The following is a 15318-nucleotide window of genomic DNA, read 5'->3' as shown; positions in this document are numbered from 1 at the left end:
TAAAATCATGTTTTATAAGAAAAATTAATAGATTTTAACATACTTACATATAATTTTACATATTTTTATGATTAATGAAATATATAATAGCAATAAAATCAACATTTTGGCTTTAATTGTAATTTCATGTGTAATTTAATTCTTAAGATAAAAACCATTACTTTGGTTTCTAATTTACATAATGTGTTCAATTTGTTAAGAAAGAAATATGTTAAGAATTGTGTGCTAAATTCTCGGCAATACAATTTTCTATAAAATAAATCAATATTTATAAAATTGGTATCAATGTTTTTCCAAAAAATTTGTTTAAATGAGCTTTAGAAAATATATATCATTAAAACCGGTTAACCGTCTTACAAAAACCGGTTTGTCAAAAAACGGAAAAGTTAAAGAAAGCCGAAACCGTTTGAGTTTACAGATATGATAAAACCGGTTGACCGGTTGTAGGTTTAGATTTTGGATACACTAATTTAGGTCCATAATTCTGGTTCAACTAATTCGAGCTTGCTTATTTTCAATACCAAACTGCTTAGAAAAGTTATACAAATTTTGGAAATAATTTCATTAATTTCGATTATATATTTTGAACGTGAGAGTATTTTACAGAGATATAGCTCAATCGAATTTCATAAGGATTAATAATATATATGTATACTTAATAATATATAACTTTCTCAATGTTACAAAAAATGGCAAACGTCATTCACCAATTATCGTCATTGGAGGTATAATAACTATAGGTAGGCCAATCGACTGTTGTTGTTTCCACTTGTATAGCTGTTGTCTCGATTTGTGGAGCCATCAAAATCTCCAGGGGAAATCCTTGCAAGTGGTTTGTTTGCCTTATAAAATCTGTTGAACAGCAAAACATGATGCCGGCATAGGCATATCGAAACGATGAAGAGATTTCATTTAACCACGGAATCTCCGCACAAATATCAGGGCAAAATATTACTTTTTCAGTGGTGAAATACTAAATGATGAAAATATTACATAAATACTTATTTAAATACAAAGCAAGAGATAAGAAATAAACATATTTTTACCTCAGCATAGGGTGAATTGTAACCGACAATAATAAATTCTTTGTTCAAATTGTCATACGATTTCAAATAGGTCCATATGTAAGCTGGTATAGTCTCATTTTTAAAGCCAATCTAAAAAAGAACTATATTAATACATTAAATACTATTTAAAAGCCATTTCAGTAATTACTTTCATTTCCAAAAGGCTGTCTTTATAGCACTTGTCATCGGTGGGATATTGTGCCACACCCGATGTGCCAGTATAAATTTCAAAGCTATTATTTTGCCCATAGTCCGCCAAGGTATTCATAAAGCGTTTCCAATTACCCAGTCTTAGATTACGCCACCATATAATATTTAATATGTTTTTATATTCGTCGAAATATGTCTTTAATGTTTTATCCTGCACAATTGAGGATATTTCAAAGTCAGCTAAATTCAACCATTCACTATTTTTACGCAATTTGTTCAGTTCTCTTTGCAAAATTTCTTGACTGTAATAGGAAATTATTGAAATTATTTTATAGGCATTTTTGTTTATTGTTTTTTTTTTAATATATGTATGTACTTATACCTTAAATCAGAAAGAGTGGTTGTTTTAAAGTTCCAAAGATTTTCATCCAAATACTGTTTTGGAATCCTATCAGTTGTCGGCGTATACATGGGCTATATGGAAAGCATAATAATCAAAAGTATGGTATAAATTCGAAGAAGTCACATTTTATATTTAACTAAAGATAGGGTCACACATGACGAAAAAGACGTAACCACTACATAAAATACCTTTGAATTCTTTTATTTATTTTAAAAACTTATTTTGCTTACGATGATTCGATGCTGTTTGATCTTACAAAACACTTGTAAGAGTAAACACGTAAAACTAATTTGTGCTAAAAAAGTGGTTACGCTTTTTTGAGCAAATATTTGTCATGAGCAAATATTTGTAAGTATCTACCTTAAGGCAGATACTTAGATAGTCTTAAATAATTACATGTAACTGAAATTTTAAAATATTTCCAAAAGAACCCAAATATGTAATTTTGAATAATGTTGAAGATAGATATTTTATACAAACCTTATTCAAATAATTTCGGCGTAAATATGTTACATTATAGACCACAGTTTGCAAGGATATTTCTTCCATATTATAACAGATGCCAGCCAGTATATAATTATCCGTTGTTGGATTTGTCGCCAATAAGAATGTACTGGAGTTTTGATTGTTTTGGCACCAACTGTATGGTTGCTTCGTGGAATAGATGCTCCAATTGCGATGCTCGCATGAAAATTCATTAACCGATAGCTCTATATTGTTATAAACTAATTTGTTATTACGACAATTTAGGGCAATCGAAGTCTTATTGGAAATATATTTATTTACGACAACTTCCCTGGATCCATAATTATAACTATATGATTTTTCTTTTATTTGATAAGTGATAGTACTGAAAATTTTAAAGAAAAAAAAAGGGAAAATTATTTTTAATGCTGTAATAATAGATATTATGCGTTTATGCTGACATTTGTAAAGCCCAACATTTCTTACTGACCTCCAGTAACATGAAGTCTGGTTATGTTTTAACTAAAAGTTTTCATACAAAAATATTTTTTGTCATCAAATATTTTAACGTGATTTTTATGTATTTATATGAGAGCTGTGGCCAATTATGGACCAATATTCACAAAATTCAGTATTATGATTTTTGAATACAAATTACTGATCTGTGTACTATTTTGGTTTAATATCGAGCCCTTAGCGCCAAATTATCGTAAGCGACATTTTTAAAATTTTTGTTTTATTGCAGAAATGATGTTTTACCGTTCTCAGAATATCAAAATTGTTAATAACATCAAAAATATAGGGGGTAAGATTTTATCGTAAGTCAATGTTTATATTTTACAGTAAACAAATTTTATCGTAAGCGACACACAGTGGTATAGAAAAAAAAGAAGGAAATAAATCTGTAACTTCTAAATGGTTAGATTGGTTTGAATGAAATTTCACAAGCGCAAAGAAGAAGTGTTGTCGAGTTTAAGTTTTGGACGTGGACCTCAAGAGCCGACCAAGGGCCCTCAAATTAGGACACCTCGGGTATGTTACATTTTTAAAACGATATTATTTCTTGGTTTGAGTTCCGATTTCAAAAACATTATACATGTAGAATTTTCTCATCGAGCACTATGAGCAGCGTCGTAGCTATCAATTAACTATTATAGCTTAGGAGATATTCGCATTTGAAAATTAAATTTTCAATATTTTTACCCACCCTACTCCAGTATTTTGATAACAGCGTATCCAAATATTTCCCGATTTTATCCAGTTTTCCTTCATTGGACTAACAACACATGTATGTGTCAAATGTAAATAAAACTGTTTAAAAATAATGACTAAGTCCAAAGTTATATGCATTTGAATTTAAAAAATTTTTAAAATTTTTTTTTCGCTATTTCTTTGGGAAAAAAAGAACTTTTTTTCTTTTAAGTTATCGCAAAAAATTTCTAAGAGGATGTATAAGGAATTTCTACTTTCTGAAAGCCAAGTTTTGATTAAATATTTTAAAGAAAACCCAATTTCAAAATTGTTGTTACCGGAGAGACCAGGTCCTGTCAAAAAACACCTATTTTTAATGTAAAATAAAATTATAGGGCAAAAATTCTCAAATCGCGTATTCGATATCAAAATATAGTAACCGATTATAGGTGGCTCAGTATGTTTCTAATTATTTTGAAAAGGGTCCCGATAACCCCGACCCTGGTATGGATATTATAGCCAAAAAACTAAAAATTACCATTTTTGGAATTTTTCCACACTTTTTGGGAATTGCGGGATTGCTGATAATAAATTTCAAAATTCGTTTTTATTTTTCCATTTTAAATAGAAAAATCTACATAACTGTGATATTTCATTAAAAACTATTCATAAATAAAAATTTAATTTCAATTCGAAAAATTTTTATCTATGCAAAAATCCAATAAAAAACATTTTTTTGTCATATTTTTCTATAAAGTATTCCATGAATTTTTAATTGTAAAAAGTTATAAATATTTTTGAAAAATAGACAAATAGTGTGCTTTTACACAGGGCAAGTTTTCTTGCGCAAGTCTAGAGTTTATAGGAGAGAGAGAGGCAAGAAGAAAGAAGAGGGGTACACACTTGCTTGTACTGGCAAGTCTCTTCAATACTCTTTTGTTTTCTCATTTTCACTATGGCGTCTATTAGGTTTTAACATACAAAATTGAACACAGACTTGCTGTGTGTAAACAGTCGAGCAAGTTTAAAAGGGAATCGAAGAGACTTGCTTCAAGTAAACTTGCTGTGTGTAAAAGCAGACATAGCTTCAACGAAATTATATTATATCGCATCATAACACTTTTAATTCTATGTATAAATTTCAAAATAATCAAAAAAAAACCTCCTCCTGTAAAATTTGTGTTTTGTCGCTTACGATAATTTGGCGCTAAGGGCTCGATATGATCAATGCTATGACCTATTATGGTCCTAAGTATTTGAGGGCTATTTTTGTAGAATTTCATATAAACAACGCTATTAACAAGAGTGGACCTTATATGGGAGCTATGCCGAATTATGACCAATATTTAAAAAATCTTGTAGTACGATTTTTGGATACAAATTACTGATCGGTGTAAAATTTTGGTTCAGTATAGATTTTTTTTTTTGGATATTTGTGCAGGTTAATGTATTTTCCTGAAGTGGTTCTTATATGGAGGCTATGACCAATTATGGGCCTATCATTATAAAATTTGGTACATCGATCTTTGTATATATTGAACAAATTCGTTTCGAATTTCAACCTGATAACTATATTTGTAAAAAAATTATGAGGATTTTAGTGATTTTCGAGAGTGGACCTTATATGGGAGCTATGGTTAAATATGGACCGATATTCACAGTAGTATGATTGCTGGATACAAACTACTGATCTGTGCGTAATTTCATTTTGCTTTGGATATGTTTTAAATATTTTTTTAGGTTAATATCTTTTTCGGAAATGGGCCTTATAGGGGAGCTATGACCAATTATCGGCCAATCTTCATAAAATTTGGTACAGTCATATTTATGTATATGGGTATTATTTGTGTCGAATTTTAGCATGACAAAGGTATTTATGAGTACTTAACTGATTTTTGGAAGTGGACCTTATATGGGGGCTATGATCAAATATGGGCCGATCCACGAGAAATTTTGTAATATAATTTTTTTTACCAAAAAACTTATTTTTCCTGAATTTTCTATGGATATTCTTATTCTGTAGGCATTTATAGGCCATAAAACCATATTTCGGGAAGATAGATCATAGACCGATTCTAATAATTTTCTCCAGAGTTACTCCTTTTATCATAAAAGTAACGAGTGCAAAATTGTATGATATTAGCTGCAATATATTTACAAAAATTACAAAAAATATGTGAAAATTATACATTTTTTTTGAGGTTGTCCCACATTTTAATTCATAACTTTGGTTCCACTATACCGATTTCGCAGATTTTCAATACCAAACTGCTTAGGACAATAATAACCATTTTTCTTGCAACTCTACTAAGTTTGTTGGCGTATTTTGGACGTGAGCGTGTTTTACAGAGACGGGCAGACAGACGGACATGGCTCAATCGACTTAGAATTTCATAAGGATCAATAATATATATACTTTGTTGGGTCTCAGATGAATATTTCTCAATGTTACATACGGAATGACAAACTTATATATACCCTCATTCATCACTTATGGTGGTGGAGGGTATAAAAAAATTGGAAATACAGGCAAATCCCGGTATAACGAACGATATGTTGTCAGGCCCATTCGTAAAATTGAAAAATTCGTTATATCGAGATGTTTTTTTTAATTTTGGACTACTTTTTCTATATTGGAATTTAACTAATCCCTAGGTTGGATGAGCAGTGTGGCATTAGAAGGCATGAATATCGTCCAAATTTGTATATCTTTAGTAGTTTTTACTAATTGTTCTTCTATAGGGTGGCTTGGTGCATTATCCACGATTAATAAAGCCTTCATTGTAAGGGATTTCCAGATTCCACTTAATTTGTGTGAAGATAATTTTTTTTTTCTTCAAAATACATGTTGAGAATTTTGTTATTCCATATTTCATTCATTCATCTAAATGTTTTACTTTTTCTTTCAACGAAATTCTTCAACGGTTTTCCATATTTAATTCACGTGAACACGTGTACAATTATAGCCTGCTTTACAAAATCGAATGAAAGATTTCGTTCGCATTCTAAGTTGATTTTGGATTCCTTAACTACATGTTTACGTTAGCGAATCAGTTTTTTTTCGCTTCGAATGCGAACGAAATCTTTCATTCGATATTGTGAAACAAGCAATTAAAACCACTATAGAAGAAATGACAGCACCTATTATTAAGGAGAGTAACCATTGAAAGCGGTACTATAACGACTTATTTTCTTATTTTTACATTATTTACTACTTTTGTTTTTTATACTTTCTGTTCGTTATATTGAGCGAACAAATTTCGAAATGTTCGCTATATAGGTGGTCAATGTTAAAAATTTGGTCGTTTGTTTGATCGAGCATACAATTTTTGAAACTTTCGTTATATAAGGTAGTCAATGTAAAGAATTTGACCGTGCGTTAAACCGCATTTTCGTTAAAGTGAGATTCGTTATACCGGGATTTGCCTGTAATGCGTAAAGAGGAAGTGTTGTCGAGTTTAAGTTTTGAACTTGCACCTCATGAGCCCACCAAGGGCGTGGGCAGGGGTTCCTAAAGTAGGATCGTTTTAAAAATGTAATATTTATATTACATTATTAGGCGCATGAGATCCAAGTTCAAAACTTTTACAAATAAAGACTTTTGGAAAACACACACACTGAATAGTATTGATTCGATTGTATTACCAAAGGGTAGTAAAACTATATACTAAGTTTGGCAATTTTGTTGACCAATTTTTTTTTTTGTGGGTCTCGAAAGATTCTGAAAATCATTGGGCCCTCAAAAAAAGTTGTCATCAGTTTTTTGTCAACAGCTAATTCAGACTTGGTGATCCGTCTTAACTATATATGGCAAACAAATAGCTATGAGCTCACCAAACAAATTTTGTTTACATTCTTTGCCAAAAAATTGCTTTTTCGTGTCCTTTTTTTGCAAAAAATATAGGAAAAAAATATTTTTCACTTTTTTCAGAGTAACTTACAGGTACTCCTAATTTGTCACTAACAATATTTAGCAAAATTGTAGCTACGGTAAAACTGAACAACTCTTGTAAACATATTAGTGCAATCTGGACGTGTCTATGCACTCTAATTAGTCTAACACCCACATTAAAGTATACCGATCGACTTAGAATCACTTTCTGAGTCGATTAAACGATGCACAGTGGTATGAGAACAAAAAAAGATGGAAATAAATCTGTAACTTCTAAACCCTTACGCCGATTTGAATGAAATTTCACATCCGCACAGAGGAAGTGTAGTCGAGTTTAAGTTTTGATTTTGGACTTCATGACCCCACCAGGAGCGGGACCAGGGGTTCCCAAATTAGGATACCTCGGGTATGTTCAATTTTTAAAATGATCCTATTTCTTCGTTTGTTTTCCGATTTAAAAAAAATTACACATACAGAATCTCCTCGTCGAGCACTACATAAAACCCCGTAGCTATCAATTATCTCTTATAGCTTAGGAGATATTCGCATTTGAAAATTTAATTTAACATTTAACATTAACATTTTTATCCACCCTACTCCACTTTTTTGGTGACCGCGGTTCGGATATTCTCCGATTTTATCCATTTTAGGATTAACAATAGATCGATATATCAAATAAAGAAAGAAGTGTTTAAAAATCATGACTGAGTCCAAAGTTACATGCATTTGAATATAAAAAAAATTAAAAAAGGCGATTTTTCGCAATTTTTTTGGAAAAAAAGTACCTTTATTCTTTTTAAGTTATCTAAAAAATTTCTAAGAGGATGTATAATGAATTAGTACTTTTTGAAAAGCTAACTTTACGCCAAATATTTTAAATGAAAAAAACATTTATAATTTTTGATACCGACGGGATCAGGTCCATTAAAAAAATGCCTATTTTTTATGTAAAATTCAAATTTAGGGCAAAAATTCTCAAATCGCATACACGATATCAAAATATAGTAACCTATTTTAGATGGCCCAATAAGTTCTTAATTATCTTGTAAAGGGTTCCGATAACCCCGCCCCTTTTATGGATATTATAGCCAAAAAACTAAACGAATTTAAATCGGTACACAAACGAAGAAATATTATCATTTTAAAAATTGAACATACCAGAGGTGTACTACTTTTGAACCCCTGGTCCCGCTCCTGGTGGGGTCATGAGGTCCAAATTCAAAACTTAAACTCGACTACACTTCCTCTTTGTGCATGTGAAATTTCAGATTTATTTCCCTCTTTTTTTATTCTCATACCACTGTGCGATGTCCGTCCATTCGTCTGGTCGGCTGGCTGGCTGTCCATGTAAACCTTGTGCACAGAGTACAGGTCGCAATTTTGCAGATATTTCGATCAAATTTGGTACATATTATTTTTTCGGCCCAAGGACCAAGCCTATTGAAACTGGCTGAAATCGGTCCGTTATTTCACCTAGCCCCCATACAAATTTCCTTCCGAAATTGGACTTTATCGGTCATAAATGTTTAATTTATAAATGTATCTCCATAAATTGCGCTCCAAATAAGTTGTATATATACAAAATTCATCTCACCAAATTTTGTTACTATCGATCCATAATTAGTCATAGCTCCCATATAGACCCGCTTCCGAAAATCACTTTAACGTGCATAAATCGCTTAAAAATGTTGGTATACTCACAACATTCAACATAGTAAACTTTCATAGAGACATAAATCACACGACCTAATTTCATGGTGATCGGTCCATAATTAGTCATGGGGGCTAAGGCGCACTTCCGAAAATCACTCAAAAATATAAATTATTGAAATTTTAAAAGACAAATGTTTTTGCTCTTTTACTTAGTGTAGGGTATTATTACTTTCTTACTTGTTTTACTATTTTTTTATGCTAAAACAATGATGTTTTGTTATAATAGTATAATCATGTCCACACATCTATGTTGTGCTGTATTAAATCCCACATTTTTTTAAAAAATCGCCAATAATCGATTTAAGATCCGAATGGAATTTAAAATATAGATAGTCCTCGATCTTTTTTTCGTTTTTTAGATATGACTAGCCTACGGAGGGTCAAACATTTTTTTTTTTAAATATCACGTATATTTGCTATAAAATTTTGATATCAGTTATCTCGTTCCTATAAAAAAGTTACACAAATGCAAAGTTGAATCATCTTTTTACATATTTGAAATTTGGATGCGAATATTTTTAATTTGTTTCCCAAGTCCCTATAATTTTATTTTTATAGAAAAAAAAATGTGTCTTCCTATATTTTTTATAAAAAGGAACACGATAAAGCTATTTTTTTTGTCAAAAAATGTAAACAATATTTGTTTGGTTGTATTATTGCTGTATCATCAAAATCGGCAAACTTGAAATTTATCAAAGCATTATAAATCAAATATTGTTTTATAAACATTTGATAAATTCAAAAATTGTTTATGAATGTTGTTAAAAAAAAACGTTAAAATTTTTTTCATTGTACTTTTTAATAGAATCGAGATTTATTAGAGATTTACTTACAGGAAAGTCTTTGTAGCTTCACATACACAATTATCGCTCTTCACAATTATTTATTAAGATATGAACATTAAGGTTAAACGATACTTTAAAGCACGATCAACATTTTGAGGATTTTAAGAGGCAAGTCTCATGATGATTAAAGCGTTAAATACGTACTAATCCCAAGATATTAAAGTCAATATATTAATCGTTTTCTCAGAAGAACCATTATAATTTTAAAACTTTAACTGTTGGGAACTATGTTTTGTAACTTTTGGACATTGATCAATACAAACACATACTCTATAAAGTACTTTGTACATTTCCATTTTTATTCTCTTAAATTTCGAAAAATTCTAAATTTTATTCACGATTATTCGTTATCCAATTTTGCTAAAATTTTCACAATTTATTTGTTATAAGAAGGAGATAATTTTTTGATATTAAGAGCATCGAACAAGTGCAAAATAAGTGTCACACTAATGTACCAGCTCCAGGAAGTTAGTTGATAAAGATGACGATTAAGAGAACCAATTTTTAGGCAAAACATTTAAAATTTTGAGCCACAACTAGAAAAATATGCGATTGTCTCAACGAATATTCTGTGTACACATTTACATAAAATTTTTTAATTTTTTTTTATATATTTATTGAGTTTTAACAATTTAATGATTTTTACCTAAAAAATGTATCACAAAATCCTTGTATTGTTTCACCATTATATAATTTTATTGGATTTCCATTATAGGGTATTCGTAGTTTATATTGTCCAATGGATTTCTCATACTTTGGTAAAGTATCTACATCACTGGGATATCGAATAATACAATCACTTCGTATACTGGGCAAATACACCAGCAACAATAAAAGATTTATTAAATAATTTATGTTCAAATGAAACCACATCCTTTTGATAGTAAAACAATTATAGAACTAAATGCAATTTGAATGAGAAAATCAGTCTTTTATACTCATTTAAAAATGTGATAACATTTTTGGATATTCCTCATGGCAAGTGAAAGCCTAACAAAGGAACTTGGGTTGAAATAAAGAGTTAATCATTTTGCTTATCGTTGAGTTGAAGAAAACAGAACTACTCAATTGAATGTGATTTAAAGCAGTGAAAGGCAACCTATACTATTGCATTTTACGATTGTATTAGTTATACATTCTCTCCGCTCTCACCACGAATCGGTGTTGCCAGTAAACTTTCGTCTCTTTTCCCCAATTAAAAATGTAAAATCTCATATTGTTCATCATACATCTTCAAAAGTTGGGACATTTTTTTTTCACTGGCAACGCTGATTCTTAAATTGTGCGATAAAAAAACGATATACAACCTGCTTGTTTGAGTTCTCAAGCTAGACTGATTAAAAGTTGTTTATTTATCTACAATGCGTGTGCACACGTACGTAAGAGAAGAGTAAATGAAAAACGCGGCGCCCATGTTTTGCCTTTCCCTGATTTAAAGTCTGAATACAACTGGGCTAAAGAGGGTGGCAACAAATTATAATTAGGGAAATCTACATGTTTTTCCTGCCGTTTACACATTTTACTATAAACTCTACATAGAATATAACGCTACATAGAATTTGTTCTGGCGACAATGAGTGCCGCCACAAGGCGATTTTTACTTTGCCCACAAATTATATTTAAACTCATTGTGGTCAATGGTTGTGGTCCCCATTGTAATCAGGCTGTTATGCGATTAACCTCAAAGTACGATCAAACATAGGTACCGTGAAATAGCTCCCAATGAAATTATTCCCATCAAAAATTAAATAATTCCCAAACTTGAAAAATGAAATAACTGCCAAAGTGTGAAATGAAATTTCTCCCAATAATCGGCGGTTTCATAATTTTAAAAAAATATTAGTCCCAAAAAATCGAAATAACTCCCAATGAAATAAATTCCAATAGAAATGAAATAATTCCCAATCCGAAGCAATTCATTAGTGTAATCTAACTCCCAATGAAATAAAGAACTACAAAAGTGAAATTATTCTTCGCTTACCAAACACTTTTTGCATTTTGCACCCTCTAGGGTGTATCAAAAACTGTCTTCGCATAGAAATTTTTTTGGCATTGCCGGCCTTTGGCGGACGCTAAGGTTTTCTCCTCTGGGGTGTATCAAAATCTGGCTTCGCTCAGAAAAGTTTTTTGCATTGACGGCCTTCGGCTGGCCACTAAGGTTTTTTCCTCTGGGATATATCAAAAACTGGCTTCGCTCAGAAAAGATTTCTTTCATTGCAGAAAGGTTTTAAAATATTTCAGAAAGCCGAATGTCTTTTCGCACCAGATTAAGATATCGTTACGACCTCACAAAGGCCGACAATGTAAAAAGAATCTTTTCTAAGCGAAGCCGGTTTTTGATACACCCCAGAGGAGAAAACCTTTGCGCCCGGCCAAAGGCCGGCTATGCAAAAAACTTTTCTGAGCGAAGCCAGTTGTTGATACACCCTAGAGGAGAAAACCTTTGCTCCCGGCCAAAGGCCGGCAATGCAAAACAAATTTCCTGAGCAAAGCCAGTTTTTAATATTTTGATTTTGCAAAGTAGAACCTAAAAAAATGAAATAACTCCCTATACAGTGAAATAACTCCTAATTCTCATAATAAAATGAAATAAAACCTAACAACAATTTCATTGGGAGTTGTTTCATTGGCAGTTATTGCATTATGAAATAACTCCCAGCTAAAAATTATGAAATAACACCCTATGCATTAGGAGTTGTTTCATAATGAAATAATTCCCAAGTTGTATGAAAAATTTGTTGGGTGTTACTTCATTTTTTCGTACACAACAGAGATGGAAAATTAGCAGAGACCGAAAATGGCACTATGCTACACCCAAAATATGAAAGCAGTGCAACCAAAAATATGCAATATCATATTTTTTGACGTGCGTTGTAAAATTTGAAAGCATTTTGGCATAGATTTGTTGGTTCATATTTTTGCATTTTTGATCTTTACTGCATATTTTGCATTTTTTAAGCATATTTTTGCATATTTAACAGATAACTGCAAATTTTTGTTGCATATTTTTTTTTATATCCTACACCACCATAGTGGGGAGGGTACAATGCGTTTCTGCAGATGTTTGTAACGCCCAAAAATATTAGTCTAACACCCAACTTAAAGTATACCGATAGACTTACATATAATCACTTTCTGAGTCGATGTCCGTCCTTCCGTCTGGCTGGTTGTCTGTCCATGTAAACCTTGTGCGCAAAGTACAGGTCGCAATTTTTAAGATATTTCGATAAAATTTAGTACATATTATTTTTTCGGCCCAAGGACCAAGCCTATTGAAACTGGCTGAAATCGGTCCATTATTTAACCTAGCTCCCATACAAATGTTCTCCCGAAATTGGACTTTATCGGTCAAAAATGATTAACTTATATATGTATCTCCACAAATTTCGTTCCAAATAATTTGTTTATATACAAAATTTTGTTACGATCGGTCCATAATTAGCCATAGCTCCCATATAGACCCGCTTCCAAAAATCACTTGAACGTACATAAATCTCTAAAAAATGTTGGTATACACTTAGAATTCAACATAAATAACTTCCATATAGACATAAATCACAGGACCTAATTTCATGGTGATCGGTCCATAATTGATCATAGCTCCCATATAATTTCCACCACCGAAAATCTCTCAAAAATAGAAATTATTGATATTTTAAAAGAAAAATCTTTTTGCACATTTATTTAGTGTAGGGTATCGGGCTTGAGCGACCATACTTTCTTACTAGCTTTTCATTATTTTCTTTTCTTATAAAAATTTTCATTTTACTATTTTGAATTTATAGATTTTTGTGGTAATTATTTGAACTTATTATTTTTATATTGTTACGAAATTGTACTTGAATTCAAATATAACGATTTTAACGGCTGATTTAAAAATAGCATAATATTTTCAGATAACAGTGCTGTAAAACTGTAACATATCTGTGGGCATTGTTAAATAAAAGCTTTCAGTTGATTTGATCGTAAGTTGGCAACGCTGTATTCGATTTCGAATATTCAGTTAAAGAACATTGTAGAAAGTACACCACAGATGGCGTATGTATTAGAAATCTCTAGACAGTTAAAGAGAAATCTAGAGTGCAGATGGCAGTGTTATAAATAGTAGCAGAGGTTGCAGTCGTTAGTGAGTTTATCAGAGACGCTTTTAGAATAAACATCATCTAAGTGCCTTAAAGTGTGTTGTGTTTTTCAAGTAAATTCGTGTACATTATAAATTGTGTCTGTAATTCTGAGAATTTATAAACGTGTATAAAAAAACATTGAGTGGCTATTTAATTCTGTTGTTGTTGTACATTTTAAAGAAATAACGAGTTGTTACAATTTTCAAACTACTAAACGGCTTTTATTTGCAATCAAAAGTATCCGGTTTATTTAAAGGAAATAAACCAGCGTTTTGAAAAGGTTAAAACGTAACAATATTATTTGAAAGTAAATTAAATTAAAAATATGCATACACAAATATTAAAATTTAACAAATACGTAAAAAACAAGTAAAAAAGTATGGTCGGTCAAGCCCGACCATATAATACCCTACACTAAGTAAAAGAGCAAAAACATTTTTCTTTTAAAATTTCAATAATTTATATTTTTTAGTGATTTTCGGAAGTGGGCCTTATATGGGGGCTATGACCAATTATGGACCGATCACCATGAAATTAGGTCGTGTGATTTATGTCTACATGAAAGTTTACTATGTTGAATTTTGTGAGTATACCAACATTTTTAAGCGATTTATGCAAGTTAAAGTGATTTTCGGAAGCGGGTCTATATGGGAGCTATGACTAATTATGGACCGATCGTAACAAAATTTGGTGACATGAATTTTGTATATATTAAACTTATTTGAAGCGATAAAGTCCAATTTCGAGGGGACATTTGTATGGGGGCTAGGTGAAATAATGGACCGATTTCAGCCAGTTTCAATAGTGGTGTAGGGTATAAAAACTGTTTATGAATATGGAGAAAAATCTTTATCCGAACAATTTTGAATATTCGAATGTAAATATTCGAAATTTTGCACTAAAATACAAAACTTAAAGACCCGACCGATAACCTACCATAAATCTTGAAAAATATCAAAAAAATCACACGCTATTTGTTCGTGGATCTTAACATTTCTTTGGGTTAGGCCATTTCATTTTTTTAAAAGTAATCAAAATATTCGTTAATCTATGTACCATATTTATATCAGTTAAATCTATTTTGACAATAAGATTGAAAAATATTGAAACTGTATTTGTTATGGTATTTCTACAGCTAAGCTGAGTTTCACTGTAAAATATACATATTTTCTTATCGAAATGCAAAATATGAAAACAAAAACGCTCAATATACTGAAACTCAACAGTTTAAACTGTTACAGCAAAGTGTCTGCTAAAAATAAAAGGAAATGTTTACTGATAACGACTACATTGTTTATTTGTTATTAATGTAAAGATTGCTTATTCAATCAGAATTCAAAAATAGTTTTTTCCCGTTTAAGATTTATTTAATTGTTTAAAAAAAGAATTAATAAATTATAAAAAGTTTTATATACATATGTCTGTACATTAGAGTGACAATCAGTTGTATGGAAAAAAATGTTTGTTC

General features: G+C 30.9%; 1 protein-coding gene across 1 annotated transcript; it reads right to left on the bottom strand.

Annotated features, from left to right (window-relative positions):
* Positions 1-556: 556 nt before the first annotated feature.
* On the bottom strand, positions 557-10625 carry LOC135951367 (uncharacterized). The gene is made up of 6 exons (XM_065501006.1): positions 10373-10625; positions 2101-2470; positions 1600-1691; positions 1216-1519; positions 1047-1157; positions 557-973 (listed from the first exon to the last, which is right to left on the bottom strand). Exons 1-6 carry the CDS (start codon positions 10597-10599, stop codon positions 704-706), a joined length of 1374 nt encoding a protein of 457 aa, XP_065357078.1. The 5' UTR covers positions 10600-10625; the 3' UTR covers positions 557-703.
* Between the last annotated feature and the right edge of the window lie 4693 nt (positions 10626-15318).

The sequence above is a fragment of the Calliphora vicina genome, chromosome 2, assembly GCF_958450345.1.
Source record: "Calliphora vicina chromosome 2, idCalVici1.1, whole genome shotgun sequence".
NCBI classification, from domain to species: Eukaryota; Metazoa; Arthropoda; class Insecta; order Diptera; family Calliphoridae; genus Calliphora; species Calliphora vicina.
This window is presented reverse-complemented; position numbering and strand designations above follow the sequence as displayed.

Bases quoted from the DNA above. Each gene is read 5' to 3' on its own strand.
- LOC135951367 (XM_065501006.1), bottom strand. From the start codon at position 10,599: ATGTGGTTTCATTTGAACATAAATTATTTAATAAATCTTTTATTGTTG. The intron at 2,471-10,372 runs GTAAAAATCATT...TAAAATTTTCAG, and splicing joins TTTTGTGATACATTTTTTAG to TACTATCACTTATCAAATAA. The intron at 1,520-1,599 runs GTATAAGTACAT...TTCCTATTACAG, and splicing joins ACCACTCTTTCTGATTTAAG to TCAAGAAATTTTGCAAAGAG.